Below are 22893 nucleotides of genomic sequence, written 5' to 3' on the forward strand. Positions count from 1 at the left end.
ATGAAAACAGTTATAAAATGAAAACACGCTGCTCTTGGGCAGGAGTTCTCCAAAAACACCACCAGAAGGGAGACTTAGCTAATGTTTCAAATGTCCAAACACAAACCACACCCTCTTACTTCAACAAGCAGCACAAGATTTTTATAGACTGAGTGAATGCTTGCACTTCTGTGCAGCTGCTGCAGTAAAGAAAGATTCACAGCCCTTGTAAAAGGTGAGAAAAACCCCTGTTTCATCTCTTCATTAGCTGATGACACATATCTATGCTGAAAAGATCTCTTCCTCCCTTTATTTTTTTTTTTAATTTGTGCACAGATACTGTTTCACTTCCACTATCTGCTCTAACATCACACTGCTATACCAAAGAGAAAATCCCTCCTCAGCAGTGTCAATACAGCTTACTTCCACTCTCAATGGGGAATAAACTATACTGGCATAAGAAAATTTTGTACTGATAAAAATCTTCCATGCTAGGAGTTGTATAGGTACAAACATCAGCAGTATGAATACCCTGTCCCAAGGGATAATTACCTCGTACAGGAACAGCTTACACCCCTTTGGTTTCACCGCAGAGCTCTGAGTTGGCCGCAACTACTCCCCAGGGACGTCTCCAGCAGAGCTGGATGCTGCCCCTAACGCAGCACTGAGCTATCTGGGGCCTGTTTTTCACTCATCCTTTCTGTCGTTACACCTATGATGATTAAGAACTAGGATTTCGGGCATTTTTTAAAACAAATATATTGATACTGGTGCACTGGATGCCATTTTGCTGCTATAGTTTATTCTTCTTCACATAGGGGACTTAAATTCACTGATATAGGAGCATTTACCAAGGAAAAACTACATTTTCACTGGCAGAAGGGAGAACTGTGCCTTGCAACAGTGTGAAACAACTTCTGCATACTAAGAAATTTGCAATTCTCAGCTACAGTTGGTTCTTTTTTTCTTTTTCTTTTTCCTTCTCCTATGTGAGATTTCTCATTCTCCAGTCACCTAGGCAATTTTCTGCAAACAGCTCTTGGCTATGTCAGGACTCATTTCTAATAAGAAATAGGTGGGAAAAACACTTGAGAGCTGTATGAAAGGCAAAGAAACCACTGACTTGCTTTTTTGTTGGGTCTTTTTGCCACCTTCTAGAAGGTGATAACTTCTGGAAGTAACACCCTAGTACCTCCACAGCTCTGGCTAATGAGTTTGCACAGTAGCACATGGTGAGTTGTTGATGTATCTTTATTTGCAAAACGCAGGAGGAAACCCACGTGTGGTTTTGCATTGTGTGGCAGGAGACCCTCATCCTCACCAAAACTTTCTGTCTCTTGATGTTACTGTTCACTCCCCTCTTCTACCTATCTTACAACGCATTATAGACTAGAAACCATACCAAGGTGACAATCTAGAAAGGTAATAGGAGACCCTTAAATTAGACAGAAAAGTCCCTAATTACTGAAAATCTTCAGTAATTCTTCTGAGCGTAAGGATTCTTCACGCTCACTAGTTGAACATGCCTGCTAGGCTTCTGATCTTGGCTGAGCCAACGTGAGAAAGTCAACACAACCTTTAGCCCAAGTCCAATGTGTTTCTTAACTTGCTGGTATCAGAACTGAGGTAATACAGTATCCCGGAGTTTACTCATGTTTGTTTGGCTTTAACAAAGAGCAGGCAGAAAGGGTGTGTGGCCACCAGCTCTAAGCAACTACACGGGGAGCTGTGAGATGAAAAATAAACAAATCCATCTGTAAAACTAGACTTGGAAATGGTCTCAATTTCACCCTTAATGACACCATAGGGGAGAGTGAAGGAACTGTAACATAATTGTGTTTGAGAGAACAAAACCAAATATCTCTGGGTAAACAGCAGATCAGCTCTCAGGAGGTGGATGGGGGAGATATGAAAGCTAGGGAGACACTCGAGCACAAGCATAGACCAGGAAATTGCTCGTTATTGCTGCTGGCAATAATGTTCAGAAACGTCCCCATCTCCGACAAAAATTCCTGACTCAATACATTAAGAAAAAAAGAAACAAAACACGCTGCAGCTAATTGTATCATGAGCACGGTCCCAGGCTCTCAATGACCGTGCTCTGCTCCCTTAAATCCTGAGCTTTAAGGCAACAGAGGAAATAGTCATGGAGGAAACTGCCTTCTTAATTAGGGTTAGCCACAGCTATTAGAACAGGTCTTCAGGACCTTGACTGTGCTCATCTCAGGTCAGGCATGCCTTTCTATCAAGGACATATCTGCTTACAATCACCTGAATGGCTTTTGTGGAGTCCCCAGCTCCCCCTGAGCTGCTCCAGCCACATCGCAGGCGATCGCAGACAGGGGCTGTACTGCAGCGTGTCCGGCAGCCCCTGATGCTCGCAACTGTCAGTTGCATTCTGGTGGGCGAGAAAAAAATTTTGCCTGTTTGAACATCTCATTTTTATTGCCCTGGTGCAGATGCCATAGGATATGAGAACTACTACAGCAGAGAACCAAACAGAAGCAACAGCAGCCCAACCCAGTCTTGCGGGATGATGAAGAGGTGAGTGGCAAACCTTGCCTCCCAGAATAGGTATTTCTCCATATGAACAGCAACGTATGATGACAGGAAACAGGACCTGGAAAGTTACTACTTCCTGCATTATAGCAAGAGGCAGCTACATATCAATAAATATAACTTGACAGAAGTAAACCTATTAAAACCAGGGTCAGAGTAATTTTGCCATGGCCTAGTGGGAAGAGAGACAGGGGATGAGTTCATAAAACAATTAGTTGGCCAGCAATGGAGAGCATTCACTTATTTCCTCCTTCCTAGTGAGTCATGGCGCGCAGAAACAAAACCGCTTTGTTCAGGAGAGGGCAAAGGTGAATCTTGCTGGGAGCAAAGGCTGGGGAGAGCTGTCTTTTCCAGCAATACCTCCTGGCTCACTGCAGCACCCAGCTGAGCACAACAAAGAGCTGCTCTCTCCAGCTAGACCAAAGCAAAAAACACTTAGCAGAATAACTGTGATGATTAGGGAGGCAATTTTTCTTTTTCTGATCTATTTATACTGGTAAATGCTGTAGCATGGATGCAGTTATATCAGCAGAAGAGCATGGTAGATCTATTGGTTTAAATATTTTATACTTAAATGGCTATTTCACAGTGGGAATGGCATCATATTTAAAGCAGAAGAGCTTTATATTTTGACAAGCCTTATTACATGGCAAAGACAAGGAGGGGGCTGTGGTCTCCCGTTTAAAATGTGGTGCAGGCTTGTTAGTGAGCTGATAAGGTTTATACAAAATACTTTGTTTTTCAGTTGGAATCCAGATGTTCTATACTAATGAGTTCTAATGCTGCATCCTATACAGTTACAGAAGACAATTGTGCTGCCATTTAGAATACAACCATGCTCTGCATGAGTAAGCAGCCTAGAGAGACTCAGTCTGAGTTTTTCAGAAACCGCTGAGTTCGGATGTGCATTTTCCAGAAATATTGAGTGTTCACCAGCTGAAAAATCAGATCCTTTAAATATGCCTTAAGCATGCAATGCTATTTCTACCTATGCTTGAGAGTCCTAACCCACATTCTCACTTAGTCTCCTGTACCCAGCTGCGATATAGAAAATTACTAGGGATAGATTTAAAAAAAAATAAAAATTAAAAATTCACTTAAACTCAGAGTTTTTAAAAAGGTTCTTTATACAAGCTTTGCGTTTTAAATTGTATCAGAGTTTTCCCTAAAGACAAAGAGATGGTAATCTCTTATAAACAACTGATAATTCTCATCACATTAATATTGTGAAATAATTGGAGTTTTGCATCATGAGCCTTTGGATTAACAACAAAATACTATCACCTGATGCGTTTTATGCACAATTTAGTGATGGCTGATGGTTCAGTATTCTGCTGTGTTTTTGAAATATATTTTTAACTGAAGATAAATATATCTACATCATAAATGAAAGCAGACAGCCACAGGAAGAGGTGACATCTACCCAGTGCTGCAGCAGATGGAGGGAAGGTTGAGTCAGGCAGCTGAGACGAAGGAATGCTCATACCCAGCCCTCTTCACTCATTTTGTCATTGGTTTCTCTTGGTCCTGCAGATTCTCTGGACTACTGCACGGAAGCAGCAAAAACAACACAGAAAGCGTCACTCCTTCAGCCCCTCCTCTTGGTATGCCTCTTCAGGAAATAAGTTTACCAGATGTGCTTGTTTTAGATCACATTGTTAAATCAAGATTTCACACGGAGCAGAAATGGTACAGCAGATATTCACATGTTGGCAGTCAAGAGTAAGAGTGGTCTGGAAACAAATTTAGCTTGGATGGGTATTAAACAGATTTCCCAGTTTAAAGTGCCAAATCATCCATATAATCTTCAAAACCTCTGTCTAGGCAAGGGGGAACTGTACATTCAGAACAATGCAGTTTGACTTAGATAATAGTTTTCTCCTAAGGTAGAGTACGGTACTTCTGAAAAGCCCAAGGGAATACCTAAAGTTTTTAACAGACCAGATTCATGCCTTATGAATGCAAATATGCCTCTTGTTTCGCAGTTACACTGTCTTTATTGTAACCCTTGCAACTAGGCATTTATCAGACAACATTTAAAACAGTATTTTGACTATGCAGAAAGTAACAGCTTACAACATTTTTATTGGTTTGACTTAAACCAAAAACATTTCAACTGTGATTCTTACCAAAGGAAAACAAAAAGCTGATTTAGAACAGCTTTAAAACATACCCAAATCAATTTCCTTTGTCAGGCCTGCCTGGGCACCCAGGAACAAAGCCCAGGCTATGTTACTTGCTGCATTTGGTGCTCGGCCTGGGGAGACTCTCCGGCGGTATCAAACACCAGCTGGACCTGCCAGGCACCAGCTCAGGCTCCAGCAAACGTAGGGCAACGCAGCAACGTTGAGCAGTTGAGGGTAGTTACTGCTGAATTTTCATAGCCTGGGGATGGAGCGGAGAGCGTTCCCCGGACAAGACAGGAATGGCAAACATTCTCTGCCTTCAGCTTTTTCAGCTGCTCCCATGCTTGTCTATCAAAATCTGAAAAGTCAAGGAGCCGACAGTTCTCCCTAGAGCAGGACACGGGTTTAGCTGTCCCCACCAAGGAGTCATATGTGGGAAACCTCCACTCACCTCACCGGCAGGGGAAGCTCCCAGGCAGATGCTGGGAAGGAATAAGAGGTTTCCCCAATTATGACAAGCTGGATTAAAACAACCTCTTCCCCAAAAGTTATGTGAGTGACAAATAGCTATCTGGGAACTATGGAAACTACTGGAAAATGTCTGGTGATGCATCAGCACAATATTTTCCATTTTTCTCAAGGGAAAAAGAAAAGCCCTGTACAAGTCACTGAATTGCTAGAATTTTATACCACCTGTAGCGACCATTTTAAACCAGTTTAGTCACAGCATTTCCCTCTTTGGACCATTTGGATTGTGCTTTAGCAGGGTAAACATTTTTCCCAACCTGGACAAGCCTAAAGCTAGTTTCTGACCTCCCACGAAGTTCAATGGGTGTATTGTCATCTAATCAATGGGACACAGTTTTTGTGCAAGACTTTACCTACAGTTCACAGCAGCTTTTCTATACATGTACATCTCCAGACAGAGAGAGAACAGAAACCCTTGTATTTGTGAACCCTTGCATATGATCCCATGCATTTATAAGCAACCAAACTCTTTGTTTCTGTGTGGGTTTTTTTGTTTTGTTGCCCCCCATCCCCAGCAGAGGAAACAGACGGAGTCTATGCGCCGATTTTTGTAAATGAACAAGCTGGAATCACGTCACCACGCGACTACAGAGTACTTTATGACTACATAGCCCAGGTAATGAAAGACTTCAAAATAAATATTTCATAGCGTCAGATTTAAAATAGATGATGTTGATCCAGACATCTTGAAAGTGATAATTCTGTGAGTGTTAAGGTGTTACTTAGAGAATTATTGGTCAAGGTCACATGCAGAAGCCAGCAATCCCAACTGCCAGTTCCTGGAGCACATCACTATACCATGCTGCCTCAAGATGAAACAATAACATTTTTTGCAAGTGATCACATTAGCATAATCACTCCTAAATTAGTGCTGAGCTGTTACGACCTCCTTCTAGAAATACAGGAGACTGCAAACGCAAGGAAAACTTTATTTTTTAGGGGATGATGGCTAAGTATGCAGTATTGTGCATTCTGAACTTACATCTCTGAAATCTTCTCCTAGGGAAAATGGCTATAGATTCCTCATGTAAGAATATGAGAGATGCTTATCTAGGAACTCTTCTCCATTTGATCTCACCTATCATCTGGAGAGTCCTGCTCCAGTTTAACACCCTGGCTTCAACTGAGGTGCTCTCCATGCTGGAGAGGACTGAATCCCCATAAATGACATTCTTTTCCTGTACTACCATATTGCAAGTTGCAGAATCACGGGGGACGTAGTCCATGTACCAAAAGACTGTTGTAAAGAGCAACCTGCATCCTTAACTGGGATATTGAGCTCTCACTGGCTTCAGACCTACCTCGACATAGTACTAGTAGTAAAAGGTTATGAACGGACCGGTTATGAATATTTTCTTATTCAGATGGACTCCAGAACCTCTTGGTCTCTTGCCTCCCCTATTGGGACTTTTACAATTTAATTACATGCCAGTTTAAAGGTTTGTTTTATTAGCTTTAGACTAGCAGAAGGAGCAGCACTCAGAAGGTCTTACTTTACAGTCCAGAGAGACCCTCACACCAAGGGACCTGCCATCAATAGCCAACACTGAAGAAATGCTGGCATGTGACAAAATCAGATAGCCATATAAATTATGAAAACAGAGAAAGGTCTGGAAAGGAGAGCTTTCTCTTAGGTATAGCAGTATTCTGACACCTTTATCATATGTTCTTTGTTTTGCTTTGTTCTAAACCCTCTTTTATTATTTGCCTGAAATTTCACCCAAGCACAGCTGAAACTACCTCACTGTTAATGGCAGTTCCCCTGAGGAGAATGCTGGATCTCTGTCAGATCTTTACTCCAGGATTTGCCTTAAAAGTATGACACACATGGATTTTCCCTGCTGAGAAAAAAGCCTGTTACTACTTTTAGTATATTGTATATTGAGGCCTCTGACTTTTTGAGTCTGTTCTTACCTATTCAGGTACATTAAATTTAGATTTAGCTGATGCATCAAACATATCTGGAAGCCTCTCTTACCCGGTTTTCTATTTTACCACACTGCGGGTAGCAAAGTGGTTTCCTATGGAAAATAGGACAGCACCACTGAACGGACTGATAGCCGCTGGAGAGCTCAGCAATAGCTTACTTGCAACTATTCCATTTGCCTCAGAGATAAAAGTTACCTATCTCAGGAAGAGTCGCTGTACCTCCACTGGTCACCTCTGTTCCGTATTAAAAGAACCTGAGAAACCTATTTAAAGCCCGGATTAGTAGAGACAATGTTTTTATCTCCCTTGGGAATTAAGCTGTGCGCTGTTTTATTTAGCAACACCTGCAGACTACAAAAGGGTCAAGGTTAGCTGGTTTAGGACAGTTGTATTTAACCCTTTCCAGCCTTTCCCAACGATACAACAGTCAAGTTGCTCCAGAGGAGACACCATGGAGACTGGGGAAATTTGAGGATTTTAGGGAAATAGCCATATTAGTAAGTGCTTAATCTCTCATTGTCTGGTATTCTAGGCTCTTTCCCAACCCAAAGGACACTGGCAGACTGTTGATGAAAGGCAGGGTAAAAAAAATCCATCAGATACATGCTTGGGCCCTCCTGTACTCTCAGGCTCACCACATTTCCTTTCCCTGTCTCCTTTCAGAACATGGATGAACTGGACATCAGTGAAGGAGACATTGTAGTTGTCATTGAAGAAAACGAGGATGGCTGGTGGACAGCAGAAAGGAACGGGCAACGAGGCTTTGTACCAGGGTCTTATCTTGAAAAGCTTTGATGGAAAGAAGGCCCAGTCCCCAGACTTTACAAATATTCTATTATGGAAAACAAACAGCACACAAGGTCTGCTTCAGATGACCAAGGGCAACCCATAATACTGTCTTCTACAATTACCAGTCAGGAAATAACCAACTGACCATGCTTTTCTCTTCCTCCTGCCTCATCCCAGCACATCCTGGCCTACTCTGTCTGCAAAAACCGTCTTCATCTCAGAGGACTAGGACTTGCGCTTCTTACCACAGTTCTTCCTACCCTCAGCACACTGCGCTGCCATCAGTCTTGCAAAGCTTGGCAAATCTGGGAGGAAAATCCTGCCCAGAACTTAACTGCACTAAAGGAAAAAGATCAAGGAAGCAAGTGCTGTTTCTCCAGGATGGAGGACCACCTCCCGCCAGCCTATGAGCCACTCTCATGGTCACAGTAGCCATGTTCTCTGCCATGGATCCTCTCCTCTCACTGCACAGGCCATGCAAGCATTTTTGATAGTGGGGTGCAAAGCACACTCAAAAAGCAGATAGCTTTGATGTCGCAGGGTCTTAGCGGTACAAAGCAAGGAAGAAGCTCTCTTAAGTTCCTTTCAACAGCCCTCTTTCAGCATGTGGGGAACCAGGGAGAAAGGTGGGTAACCCTGCACTATTCTTTATCAGTCACTGATGAAAATATGAAAAACAATGAATGCAGGTAGAGAGGAGCACCCAAAGGACCGAGACACATCAGTAGCAAGAAAACGTAAGGCATTCCCCATCACGGACATCTCCTAACACAATGAAACTCATGCCATCCATGGCTCTCCTTTGCACTGGATTCCAGGGCAGCAAAATAAGGACAGATGATGAGCCCAAGGCTTGCTTTTGCCTTGGTTGGATAGTTTCCCTGATACCTCCCTGGGATTTTTCACACTTAAAAAAACAACAACAAAACCAACAAATAAGCAAAGCCTCCAGCAGTGCTGCACTGCCCTGATCCCTCTTCCTCTGAGCACTAGAGAGAAGTGCCAATTACCTCCTCTGCAATTTGCATACCCATGTCATGAGTGCATTCTCCTTTCAACTTCTCTGTCCCCCTGGCTGATCCTCTGCTCTTCTGTCCACAGGCTCTTCTGTCTCTAACTGCTATCTACAGCCTCTGCATCTCTGGGATTGCTGGCATAGACATGTCCTGGTTCCTTTCCAGGCACTTTTAATGTGCTTGTTCTTCAACAAACCCTCTTTAGAGAAGTCACACTGTGCAGGTTCACTGTATTTCACACATTTCAGCTCTATCAGTCTTTCTAGTTTAGCGTTTAAGAACGTTTCCAACTGCCACAGTACTTACCAAGGGATCGATAGGTACTTTCTGCCCCTCCTCCCTATTCAGTATTTCATGATGGTTAAAAAAAATAAAAAACAGTGATTTAATCTGAAGCAGAGTGCGCTGTTTCTGGGGGCAGAATAACCTTGTTTACCAAGGTTTCAGGTCTTAAAACTGAACTGAGTCAATGAAAATTAATCAAATTGCTATCCAAAAGGCACGGAGCAGGGAAGAACTGTTGGCTAAGACACAGCAGGAAAGACAAAGAAAAAGCCATAATGGTCAATGCAATTATTCCTTAAATGAAACAGAATGAAGGTCAGAGGCACTTGCAATACCTTATTCTACTTTCTTGCTTCAAGAATGGAATAGAAGTTGCTGCAGGCCCCTTTTCTTTACTTCCCTGCAGTCCTTTGCACAAAACCACTTGTCTTTCCCACATTTCCCCAAGTTATTATGCAGCACATCTGCATCAGTGATGACGAGCTCTTAGTACCTCGCATTAGCACAGGCTCAGAGGAACTGCAGGAACGTCAACGGTAATTACGGCACTCGGTTGTATGAACAGTAGTGCTCATTCAGGCTGAAGATGTTAACAACAGGTTTCCGTGACCACATCTGAACTGAACAGTGACAGAGATGGTCCACAACAGCCTTCAGCTAGGCCACCACACTGTAAATGGTAGCTGTCAGAGACAACTACAACATCGCTTCTTGTGTACAGCATGAGAGGAAATCTAAAGTATGAGAGATTTAATATATTTGCTTCTTGAACACTCAGTTTTCCACGAAGAGAACTATAATAAACCAATAACTACTTAAATAAATTTAGGTGGATATTTTGTAGTTTATCTTAATTAAAGGGGAAAAAATAAACCTTCGAAATGCATTGCCTCTAATTACGTGTGACACATGGATTTTTGCTAAGACTCCTCGCCTCTCTGGGGGCCCAGACAGCCTCACACAAGACACTGCAGTATCCAGTCCGGGTTACCCTGAAATCTTGTCACAGATCATCTCTGCTTACATGTGCTACATGGTCTACGTCACTGACAGACAGCTAGTGGAATGGTGACTGCTGTTTCTACCCCATCAAATCATTTCATATTTTTGTTGTTAAACTCAGGAAACTGGTTTCCTTTCTACCTATCTCTTCTTCAGTCAAGTAAGTACTGTTGTAAGTGCAAGAGGCTATAGATATAGATATAGTGTAATAGCATTTGGGTCCCACTTGCTAACTCCAGACTGTTCAGGAAATGAAAAAGCAGCAGCAATGTTTTCTCATGATTCCTCTGCTTTACATTGAAGAATTCGGCTGATAAGCAGTTAGCAAGCCATAGGGCAGTTTGCCCTATCAGTGTGGCAGCACTTGTCAGAAATAGAAGTAGAGATATCAAGAAATACCCACACCCTTTGAGTACACCCACACTTTAGGTGCCATCCACCCCCCTCATCAGTAGGAAAAGCAGGAAAGTCAAATGTAGGTTACTGCCTTAATAATATTACCTTAATAACAATGTTTCCTCTCCAGTTTGGTAACACCTGAGCAACAACATTGACCCACTCAAGTAATCATTTAATTTTCAGGTAAGACGGGAAACTGAAATGGGCCCTTTCTAGTGGGAGACATTCTTAAACTAACTCCAACATTTTTGGCTGAAATTCTTTTTGGACAAACACTTCTGATACGCCTCCACTTTCATTTGGGCTACCATTTTTTGGCAAGGAGCTGCCAAGCAACACGTAGGGAGAAAACAACAGTGGCAAACAAAGTTGTGCGTTTGTCAAGTTAATTCCTATTTCAGACTACTTCCTTACTGGCACTGCTCTGGCTCTGGGTGGGCTCAGACACAAGAAGCTGTTCCCAGAGAGCAAGGAACACCATTTGCCAGCTGTTCTGAAAGGGCGGAACCTATAGCCTGTGGCTAGTATGTATATACAGACAAACTGATTAAAGAGAAGTTACAATAAAGTTACTGAGCTGTTTTTGACTTGGCACTCCAGGACTTCAGCTTGCGCAACAGACGACAAGTATTTAATGCTGAACAATTTCAGACCTGTAACTGTTAACTCTAGAAATTTTGCCTAGGCCATAAGAAACAGGCATCATCTATCCATTAAACACAACCAGCAAGAAAGACTGGGAGTCATTTCCCCCACAAACCACAACAGAATAGAAAGGGACTGAGCTTGACACCTGCTGCTCTTCTAGACGAATTTTGGATTTGAGGAACGTGGCCATGAGATTGATATGAAAAAGTGTAGCGTTAACCTGTTCTATTATTCTTTTAAGCTCAACAAGAATTCAAAGGTTGGAAGCAGGCAAGCCAACCCTTAAACCAGACTCAGATACGCATATTATTTTCTTTTACCATATTATTATTAATTAAGGAGCAGAACAGGAAAACCTGTTTGAAAATAACATTTAACCAACAACAACCATACGTAATTAGGAAACATTTACAAGAGCAGAGTGAGGCCCACCTCTGCACAGAACAGATTTCAGCTGCTGCATATGGTATTAAGAGCCCACAAGCCAGTAGTAAAACTTGGTCAAAGTAGTGTCAGACTAGAAACAGAGAGATCCAGGAAACCCAGCTCTAGGACAGCTAACAGAGTTGGTGCTTAACCACAAAGAAGGGACCTCCTGCCAAGCTCACAGGTCCATTGCTACCGGCGGCTTGCTTCTAGCATTTTTTACAACTAGTCAGCTGAAAGGAAGAAATCAACGTCTTTACAGCTCAGCAGTCAGCAACACCAGGAGCACAGTGGCTGTTCAAGGTCTGAAGCATTTGCCACCTCCTTGAGGACCATGGCTTGAACTCTGTATTATGAATAACCCCGGCATACTTCAGCTGAAGTGTTGAGATATCATATACGCAAGATATAAAGAGTAGCAACTCTTACCTTGGATCCCTCCTTGTCTTGCTTCTTCAAGAGGTTTATTCGAGGCCTGAGTTTCCAGAGGTAATTTTCTAGGCAAAGACTCCTGATTGCAGCTCGGACATCACTGATTACTGAATGCAGTTTGAGTGGAAGCACACAGATGCCAAAAGGAGATTCGTTACAAGCCAGGCATCAGGTGGTATCTAATAGAAGCCAGGTTGGGCAGTAAGAAACATCTAACCTAAGCACCGGGGGGTAACTAATACACTTTCTTTTCTGGTACTATGTAACCTCTTGGCTGTATCATTGCTAGCTGCCTTAACTGTGCAGGCTTAGAGAACCCAGAGGACTTTACATCAGTACTATACAAATAGTCTGCTGCACTGAAAGATTACTGTTAACCTTCACTGTGGACTGGCAACGACTCTGCGCAGTACAGAATAAACCGTAAAGGCCTGAAGAGCAGCCTCTGTTGCTCAGTACCATCCCTTTTCCCTTGCTTTGTTGTTCTCCAGCTTGCAGGGCTGGGGCACTGAAAAGCAATGGCAGTTACCAGCCACAGAGCTACCAATACTTCACGTGTCCTCAAACAGGAACCACGCTCGTTGCTAGTGAGCAAGGAGAGCAGGAAGGTGCCCTTATCTTGGCCTTCACCCTGAGATCCACAGCTCCTTGCTGCCATGGGGTTATGGGCACATCCAAGTGGCGAAGCTTCTGAAGTAAAACAGAGCTGATGTTACAAAACAAAACTAAAACCAGCATTAGGGCCAGTCACCACCATCCACCAAGCAGCATTCACCAGTTTCCTAAATTAACAACAGCACCCATCACAGATGGTTCTGTAGTGCAGCTGTGATGCGTTGGGCATGCTCACTGTAGCTGAGGTGAAAGGAGAGAGAATAGCTGGGGTTTTGCTCCTCGGGAGGAGGAAGGAGATAAAGTTGTGATGCTAGGTCACATGGGGCTTCTGGAGAGTAAATGGCTGCTAGGGGCCTACAGGGCTGATGGACTGGTTTTTGTAGGGGAAAGGGGACTTGTGTAGAGTAACTAGATTTTGGAAGAGGCGCAGGAATGAGCATCCTGCCTGTGACTAGGTTATTAAGAAAATGACAACACCCCATCTACTGAGAGAAAGCTGAACAATAGAAAGGGCAAAGAACTTTTAGTCAAACTGTTAGTCACTATCTATTCTTTGTTAGCTATTCTCTCATTTCAGTGGCTAGCTCACGTTTTGGATGAGGGAAGCTGAGAGCCATAGTTACTTCCAGATTTGTGCACTCCTGGATCATGCACGGTGCATATTTGAAAGGACAGATAATGATATTTCCATTAAATTAGCTAGTGCACATGGTACAGTGCTCATCCTGTCCTTCTACCAGCTATTAAAGGACAGCTGACACCTGAGCTGGCACAAAGCTGCTTGGTGCAACATTAAGAGCAGATTTGCCGCCCACCACTGCTGTGTGCCATGTGGCTGTGGCATTTCTGTCTGACACAAAGGCCCAAAAGGCAGATTTACAGTGTCGTCGTATTCTGACTGAAAGCATAGACTAAATCTTACTTTTAGACATAAAACTCTAATACAAATCATTAAGACCTCCCAGCAAAATCGCGAGAAATCAGACTCACCATCCCCAAAACTTCTAAGAGAAAAGACAAAATCCTCCAAAGCCACCGGGTGAACAGAACTGGGCTTAGAATGTACCATTTTACAACCAGGGGTTTCCACAGACCCTCTTAAGGATAAAGAGGGTATCTCTGGCGGCGGGGGCTATCCTAAGAGGTTCTTTGAAATCAGAAGAAATTTTACTTATTAGATCTAAAAGAGACAGTGTTGTACAGATATGAAAACACAGAACAGCACATATAATCCCAGCTTTGCTGCACTTACTATAATTCAACTAAACCACCAAATCAAGGGCAGAAATACGCAGAAGTAGCCAGCATGTTAATTGGTGCAATACTGAATGAACTATAACTGCATCAGTGGTGCTTTGACTTAAATTCTCTTTGACTTTGAAATTCTGGCATTTGCTGCAGTCCCTGCCTCAGGGTAGATGGACACACAGTACAGCTAAAGAAATTCTAGCCTAAACTTGAATGAAATTTCCAGAGTGTGGGATTACACATCTGGATTGTTCACAGAGCCCAGGCTAAAGCCTTTAACAAAAAAGCGACTGACTTTATAAAGCAAAGGTATGACCTTGAAAAAGTCATGTTTCCATGCAGTTTCACCATGCATCATGGGCAGTTCGTAAAGCACCTTGACGTCAGGAGCTGAAAATCCTTCTAGCACGCTAAGTATTTTTGTGATTATTCAATCCCAGTCACAGTCTAAACAAGCTAGCATTGGATGGTGGTCAGATCAATATTTGCAATGGAAAATCTTGGATAAAAGGACAAATTATATTGTTGTACACAGTGTCATTGCCTGTTTTGTAATACAACTGGAGAGCTCTTGGGAAGGGGGTTGCAGACATGAGATAACACTCACACTCAATGCAGGGAGCGTGTGGGGGAGTTTAGTACATTCCCTTCCACTTTGCGAGGGCACAAATGCTCAACAGCTGCATCTATGGAAGAATTGTTCTGAAATTTTAAGCCGAACAGTCCATGGAAGAACTTCTTGGGAAACTGGTGAACTTTAACCTTCCCAGGATAAGAATGTTAACATAAGTGTGAATGAGAAAGCTTTCAATGCACTGATAGACGTGAGAAACGCTTTGTCTTTAGAGAAGGGCTGCACAGCCCTTCTTGTGTCTGAACCCCTCATGAGGAAGGCAGACATGAGCGACAGTGACTTTGTTCTGCTAAGTGGCAGCTAAAGGTTTTACTACGGTCACTGCTCAATTCAGCAGCCATGGGGGGATTCAAAACCAAAGAGAAGCTCTTATTCTAGGGATAGACAGGATCTTGAGAAACACATCCTCCCTGCTCTGCAGGGTCCTGTGCCAGCGTTTTGAACTAGAGCGCTTATCAGCACAGGCCCTAAATTTAACTTATGTTTGCTCAGTCTGTGTCCTGTATCCTCAACGCACCATTTCTTGATGCTGACACCTTTATTTCCCCACCCATGTATACTAACACTGCCAGACTAAGATGATGGTTTTAAGCTTTTAAAATGGATATTGTATTCAAAGTGCAAGAGCTGTGGACTGCAGGACTATTAGCAACAAGCATGTTTGCCAAGGATGGGGCATTCTCAGAGTTCTAGAAGTGCCAGGACCGTCTAGTTCTACAGTATGTACCAAGAAATGAAGTCCTGTCTATTGCCTGTGTGGTGTTTGGTAGAGGCCTGGCACAGGACCACACAACACAGTCTTTGCTGAAGATGACATAGTCTTCTCTTGCTCTTACTTGAGAGCATGTGAACACTACCCCTGTTTACCCAATTCGCTGGCAGCCTCACACAGTGGCAAGCATGACTTAATTTCATATCTTCCTGCTTCCTTTGTCCAGGTAGAAAAAAATAATTCAGAACTTGTCACATGCATAGTGATTAACTTTACTCACAAGAGAGAAGTAGTTAAATATTTATTAATATACAACAGTGATTTAACAAAATTAGTAGTGAATGTGACAGTGTTTTATGAGATTTTATGGCAAGGTACACTCAATTATTTAGTGCATAGAGGGCAGGGTCAGACAAGCTGTCAGGGAGACCCTCCCCTTGAGTCACAGGATTCAGAAAGGACCCCCTTGCTTTCTAAACTCCTTCTTAGAGAGGAGTCTAGGTGTATCTGGATCCAATCCTAGGCCCAGACTTGGTCAACAGTTTATGTCTGAAGGATTATATATGCACAATCAATCCCTTATATCGCTGAGCTAAGATTTCAAAGTTTAGCATGCTATTAGTCACTTACCAAGGGTCTGTTGCTGCAAAGGAATGTCTCAACCTCAAGGAGTAGAGTCTTAAGCGACCGTCCCCACTCACGGGGAGATCCTGGTGTGCAGCCCCCTACCATGCAGGAGAGCTCAAAGGGCTCTTGGTCTGTCCACTATTTGTCAGGGTAAGATAATTGACCTACAGTTACATTCGCATGGGAATGAAATATCTAGGTCCCCACTCCAGGCAGTGTTTTGACTGTGTTGCCAGCCATCCCCCAAAGTCCAGGTGCAACTCATCACAGCTCCCACTGAGGGTTACGGCTTGAGCAGGAGGCAGGGGAGGGGGGAAAGGGGGAGAGCAGACCACCACAGAACTCTGTTCAAAAGCAGTTTCCTCCTTTGGTCTACAAAACAGACTGCTTTTGCACACAAGGCATCCTAGGTGCTCCCAAGCCCTCATCACCACCACCCCCCAGTCAGTGGTTTGCTTAAGCATTTTATTTGCATGGAAAAAAATGAATTTCAGTTCTTCAGTCACAGCCTGATGCTAGCAAAGGTCTGACACTGCAGTTATCCTGGAAAAAAGCTAGTTATTATTTGAAATGAGGCAGGAGCCCATTTGGTGAAAGGAGCTGCTGCCTGAAGCACCACAGGTCCAGGATGAAGCTGTCCATTCTCTGGAGCGTCCACAGGAATAGCTCTGTGGCCCCACACTGCTGTGGCAGTTACCAGTAGTAACCCGTGTTTGCAGGCTTCTCTCTGGCAAAGAGAGAAGAGGTTTGAACTCAAAACCTTTGATGTGAAGCATGACCATTCAGGGTCAAGAGAAGTAAAAAGGAAAAATGTTGCCCATTGCATAGTGCTAAAAAGTTGTAACTTTTCAGAAGTGCTTCTTTGCTTGCTCCAGCAGGATCTCTAAGTGAGTCTCTGTTAGGTCACCAGACTTGAGCTCTAATCATCTCTCATTTGCATGGTTAAAGTTCGTGTCCAGGTTTGGTCTACAACACCCATCCATGCTTTCAGTTTATGGGTAAACTGTACTTGATGTTCATCTGCAGTGTAAATCCACAACACAATACAGCTGAACAGCTATCCTGGAGTCTAGACATGGAAGGAAATAACAGCTGCTGCCAGGCACAGATCCGTCAGAGATCACTGCAGTCACAGCAAGGACTAAGTCAAGGGTATATGCCTGGACTAAATATGTTATCATGAAAACAAAACTTGTACCATGAAGGCAATCGCCATGGTGAGTAGGTAAAGAAACAGGTGGGCAGACTCTGCATCTCCTGTTTACCTCTGCTACCGCAGACAGCTGTCAGGCCATTAAACCTGCCTGGGGGGGAATGCATGGCCAAGGAGTAGCCCTACAGCTGTGCTTCCTGCTTCCCCAGCACTGCCTTCTCCTCTATCTAGTAACAAGTAGCCTGGCAATTTACCCTTGTTTTTGAGCACTAATCCTTGTGATACACTATATGAAGGGAACATGACTTGTTGCAGGACTACCTCAGTATTTTTTTTTTGCAGATATTCCTTTCACCTGGAAGTAGAAGGGCAAAGTTTACACCTACTGCTATGTAGGACATGGCAAATTATGACACTGCCCCATCAAAATCAGATCAGCCTAGACTTCCAAAAAGCAGCAACAATGCAATTCTGGTATTTTGCTCAGAGATTTTGCTCTCTCCTGATCAGTCACAATACTGAACAGTATCACCAAAGATATGGACAAACAGCAAACCCAAGAAAGACAGCCCTATGATAGAAGTGAAATATTAGTGCTGAAGCAGTCCAGAAATATGAGAATGTGAGACACTGGGAAACAGGGTAAGAGTGCCAGCATCTTATCACCCAACAGCCACGCACAGCCTACAGCAACCAACAAATACTGTTGCTGCTTTGTAGGTTGCTGTATCATTTAGCAGTTTGGCAGACAGGAGAAGCTTTGAGCCAGCACCAATTTAGATGTAGTATAGACGTCAGGTTGCTCTCTTGCCTTTTAGCAACATCCCAAGCATACATCATGTTTACTTGCCCCCAAAAGACCTTTCTATACCCAATACAGATCCAAAGGAAACAGATCAGCTATGAAAAGGTGCAGGGATCAGCAAGGAAAAGATTAGCAAGATGACTTTTAAAAAAGGATGTGGAAGTAGACTTATTATATGTATGAAGGGCAGCTGTTCTGATCAGCAAGGGTGGCACTGAAGAGCAAAAATTGAAAAATTTAGCAGCTCAGGTGACAGTCTGCTAAGCACTGCATTCATCCAAGCGTGTGCTTGTGCTACAAGGACATAGCACACAGGAAAACCCAAGATGCACTGCACTTGGAGACTTCTATTGGATTTCAGTGGGATTTATCTCAGGCATAAGATTAAGTCAGTTACAAGATCTACTAACTGTATTGTGAAGGCTATCACTACTACTATTATCACAAGTACTTATCTCAAATCTCAACTGAAACTTCAAGTACTGAAAAATCTCCTGAGCTGTCCTCTTGCTGTAATCGAGACAGATTTTTTACTAACTTCAATAAATTGAGCATGTTAGACCATTTTTTCCCTGTTTAATAAGACACACACCTGATCATGCCTTACTAGACTATAGTCTGAATGAGACAAATTCTCATGAGCCTTGTATTATGTTGCTGAAAGGCAGTAAAGCACAGGACTTGCACTGCAATGTACTGAGAAGTCATTTGAATAGCAGCAAGAAGAAACAAAGCTCAATTAAAAAACACCCTTAAGGCAATTCTAATCCCATGTGTTAAAAAGCTCTGGATCAGGTTAGGCTTGCTGCTGCAGGCAAGCTACACACTTGTGTGCTCCAGGAAGCATACACATGTTCAATCATTCTGTGAGTAATTTGCTATGCCCTCTGTACTGAAAGCTCAGTGACTCTTCAGCAGAAGGCACCAGACCCAGGTGGTTTGGATGAGCATCCACTTCAGCTGCGCAGCCAGGGTGAACTAAACATACTGCTAGCTGTTTGAAGCTGGAAATCAAAGTTCTTGCAAGCAACACACAGAAAATACCCAGCAACCACCTTAAATAGAAACACCAACCTTTCTCTCTCCCCAAATCACCCAGTGTTGCTAGTATTAACAGCTTCACTGGCTGAAGTAGTAACTGCTGAAAAGAAGTAGCTACACTTCATAGATAGCATTATCAGCACTTGACAGCATAGTGAAACACGGAAGTGTAATCAATGTACTACAGCATAATCAGTCCTACAGAGCTTCTATCAAGCTTATCAACAGGTATCAAAGATTATTTATTGGTTCTGTATTTCCCGTGTTGCAAGATCTTACTGTAACAGAGCTAAATTTTTGTACATTCTGCACTATAGTAGACAAGTTGCATCAGATTAAGGAGGGGGGTAGGAACATCCTACATATTGCATAAAATACACAGGGGAAACCTCTTGGGAGCAGCCAGCTACATCTTAAAAACTAAGAAATGCAACACTTGGCTTGCTAAAATAGTAGCAGGATTGCCTTATACCCAGCTACAAGATAGCCAAGAGGAAATGCAAACAGGAACTGAAAATGTCAGACACAGAAGCCAAGGAAAAAAAAGCTGCAACGAAACTAGGTCATCACTTGTCCCCTAAAAATCACTGGCAGATACAAGCATATCAGAAACTACAGTGACACTAACATACCTGGCCAACGCAATCCAAAGCTTATTCATTCTCAGTGGAAAAAAAAAAAAAGTATTTCCTGATGTAGCAACCTGACTTCACTTGCTGCAATTTAAGCCTATGATTTTTTTCTTTCAACAGTTACAGAAAATATATTACACAGAATCACAGAATGGTAGGGTTGGAAGGGACCTCTGGAGATCATCTAGTCCAACCCCCTGCCAGAGCAGGGTCACCCAGAGCAGGTGGCACAGGAACACGTCCAGGTGGGTTTGGAATGTCTCCAGAGACGGAGGCTCCACCACCTCTCTGGGCAGCCTGTGCCAGGGCTCTGACACCCTCACAGGAATGAAGTTCCTTCTCATGTTTAGGTGGAACTTCCTATGCTCAAGTTTGTGCCCATTACCCCTTGTCCTGTCACCCACCGGGCACCACTGGCCCCATCCTCCTGACACCCACCCTTTAAGTACTTATAAGATCCCCCCTCAGTTGTTTTTTTTCCAGACTGAAGAGACCCAAATCCCTCAGCCTTTCTTCACAAGAGAGGTGTTCCAATCCCCTAATCATCTTTGTAGCCCTTTGCTGTCCCCTCTCCAGCAGTTCCCTGTCCTTCTTGAACTGGGGAGCCCAGAACTGGATGCAGTTCTTCAAATACCCGAGAGATTTCCCCAAAGAGGAAAGGAGGAAAACTAATATTCCCTTTGCTAGAATACTGACCTTAAACATTGTTAATACAAGCAGATGATGTGTCTGAAGAAGAAAGGTGGCAGCAGTTAATCAGTGATGCTAAAGTTGAAGGAGAAATTAAGAATTCATATTTAAAGCATTAATGAGAATGGTGTTCAAATTTAAGTTTCAAGAGTATAAACTAGCTAGGAAACACAGGAAAAGGGGCAGTGAGAAAGATGAAGGACAATAGCACAGATCAGAGATACTGAGCAAGTCAAACTAACACAAGGCTTGGATAGAGTCTACACTACAAATGATATTTTTGAGCACTATTTACTAAACTACACTATTGAGCAAACCAAACTAGCTGGTACTAGAAGCAATGGACCTGTGGTACTCCTAGCATTAATTAAGCACAGGTTGATTTATGGAATTTTTCTCATTAAACTTAAGTAGCCCCTATTAAACTGCATGCTGTCTTTGTTACTTGAGCTTATCTCAAACTAGTTAGTGGAGGTAACTTGATGCTACAGTGCAGATTAAAGTCCTATGCTAAACAGGGTTCAACAGTAACAGCTAGAAAAACAACTAGCAACTGAAAATGCACTACAGGAAAGAAAAGCTCTTCTATCTTGCTTACACCTAAGTTTTTAGTTTTTTCTTGTTTCTTTTTTTTGGGGGTTGTTCACTATGACAATGAAGTTTGCACTGGAAAATATTCCTTTGAATGTTCACAGGAGCCCAAGTTTCATTATGGTATAACTTCATTTAAGAGGAAGAAGTGCCTCCTTCCTTTAAGGTAACTTAAAAGCAGAAAACCTGCTTATCAAAGTATTACTTGATGGACAGGCCCATGTTGTTTAGACTTTTCCACTGTTCTTAAATACTAATGTGGTTCCTTGTTCAACATCAAAAAACACACTAAACTTAAAAAACAAAATCTCATTGCAATGCAAACCTTCTGACTCAGGTGAAGAGAAAGCTAGAATGCAAACCTTGCTTAGACTGTTCAGCAATGAACAAAGCAGAAAGGCATATGGATTCACCAGCTCTCTACAAGAGAAACAGTTTGTAATAGCACACTTTCACCTACAGAACAGAAGTCTAGTCTTCTGCTGTCATCTTTCTTAGTAGGTGAATAGCCTGCTAAGAGCAGAGTTTTAGTAACAGTAGCAGGCGGCCTGGATCCAGCATACGTGGGAATTCAGCCAGAAGAGTAGTAGAAGCTCTTCTCAGACACCAAACAGGCTTTTGAAAATGCATACTTTAGTTCTAGGAGAAATCAAGGGTCTTTAAGTATAAGCAAGAAATAGTCCTCACATGAACAGCAAGAAGCTCAGCATATCGAGACACATTTTAATATTAGTGTTTTAATATATTTACAATGGAGTAAGTTCTCTCTATATTCACCCAAATATAGTGCTGTTTTACCATGGGCAAAGCCAAACATTAAGAAAGCCACAGTTTCTACTGAAATAAGTACACAGACCAGCAGTTCCATGAATGGGTGTAACAAACTACACCTGCACTTTAACAGTCTATAACACACAGTAACAGCATTCCTTTGACAAGCAGAACAACCTGCTTTGTTTTCATTGTTTAAAGCTTTTAACAGGACACAGATATATGAACTAAAGCTAGATAAGCCTCACATTTGTCATCTGCCTTTAATATCAAACTGTCTCCTTTTCTACAGGAGTCAAGATTAAGAAATTCTCCAAAGTTATACTGGGACTGAAGACTAAATTTCAGAAGCCTGCCAGATCAGTTTGCAGTTCTGGAATTCTAAGCAGAACAGACTTATAGCCAATCCAAGTCTTGTAGTTGCTATGGTTAACAGTCAACATTAACCAAACTAAACTATACTGAACCAGTAACAAGTATTTAAGCTGTCTGGCTTCTGATCACCTTCAGAATTCAGGAAGTCTACGTAACTGGAAGCGATGACAGAAGGTACGGTGTCAGAAACAAGCATTATATTTCAATCCCTACATAAACACTTGCGTATGCCTCCTTATTTGCGTACAAATCCCACTGTTTGCACTAATTAGCACACAGCAACCCAAGCACATGTACAATACAGGATATTCAAAGACTCTACAAAGTAAAACCAGTCAGTTCAGACATGAATACAGCTGTAGTATGACTAAGGACATACCTACCACTTGTTCCCAACTTCATACATACAAAATGCAATGTATTATACCCTTGCAAGTTTGGGGGTTTGGTGATCTACAAGCAAGTACTTGGTGCTACACTGTCAAATCATCTCTTCTACAAACCCATGTCTTTCAGCAAGATTAACAAATACATGGACTGTAATCTCTCCATAACTATCCTCACTTCAAAGAGGTATCTTCAGGCTCTTGACTGTGGAGCTTTTCTGCCCTGTAGCTAGTAAGAGCCGACTACTTTTTGAAGCATCCTTAGCTTTGTTTTGTGCAATACAGAAGCCTGTTTTAAAACCTCCCCATGTCTGATTCTTACAAGCCAGGGTGGTCTCAATCTTATTAGACTGTGATCTCACCAAGTATCTCTAAAATACGCAATACAACAGGATTCAGATAATCCTTAAATTCATGAACGCTTCTGATAGCGGATTCTGTTAATAGGCTTGCTACCACTTCCAGGAAATTTAACACCAGAATTCCAGGGGGCCC

General features: G+C 42.6%; 1 protein-coding gene across 3 annotated transcripts in view; it reads left to right on the forward strand.

Annotated features, from left to right (window-relative positions):
* PSTPIP1 (proline-serine-threonine phosphatase interacting protein 1) overlaps positions 1-12435 on the forward strand; it is a 59939-nt gene extending 47504 nt beyond the window's left edge. For 2 of the 3 annotated variants that reach the window (XM_054213353.1, XM_054213351.1), the window contains 4 exons: positions 2439-2523; positions 4072-4142; positions 5708-5808; positions 7785-12435. In XM_054213353.1, the coding sequence (XP_054069328.1) occupies positions 2439-2523; positions 4072-4142; positions 5708-5808; positions 7785-7916 (389 nt within the window). In that variant the 3' untranslated portion in view covers positions 7917-12435. The remainder of the gene's footprint in view (positions 1-2438; positions 2524-4071; positions 4143-5707; positions 5809-7784) is intronic. The other variant, XM_054213352.1, reaches the window with a different exon arrangement.
* The last annotated feature ends 10458 nt before the right edge of the window (positions 12436-22893 follow it).

This window comes from Rissa tridactyla, chromosome 9 (genome assembly GCF_028500815.1).
Source record: "Rissa tridactyla isolate bRisTri1 chromosome 9, bRisTri1.patW.cur.20221130, whole genome shotgun sequence".
In the NCBI taxonomy this organism is placed as follows: domain Eukaryota; kingdom Metazoa; phylum Chordata; class Aves; order Charadriiformes; family Laridae; genus Rissa; species Rissa tridactyla.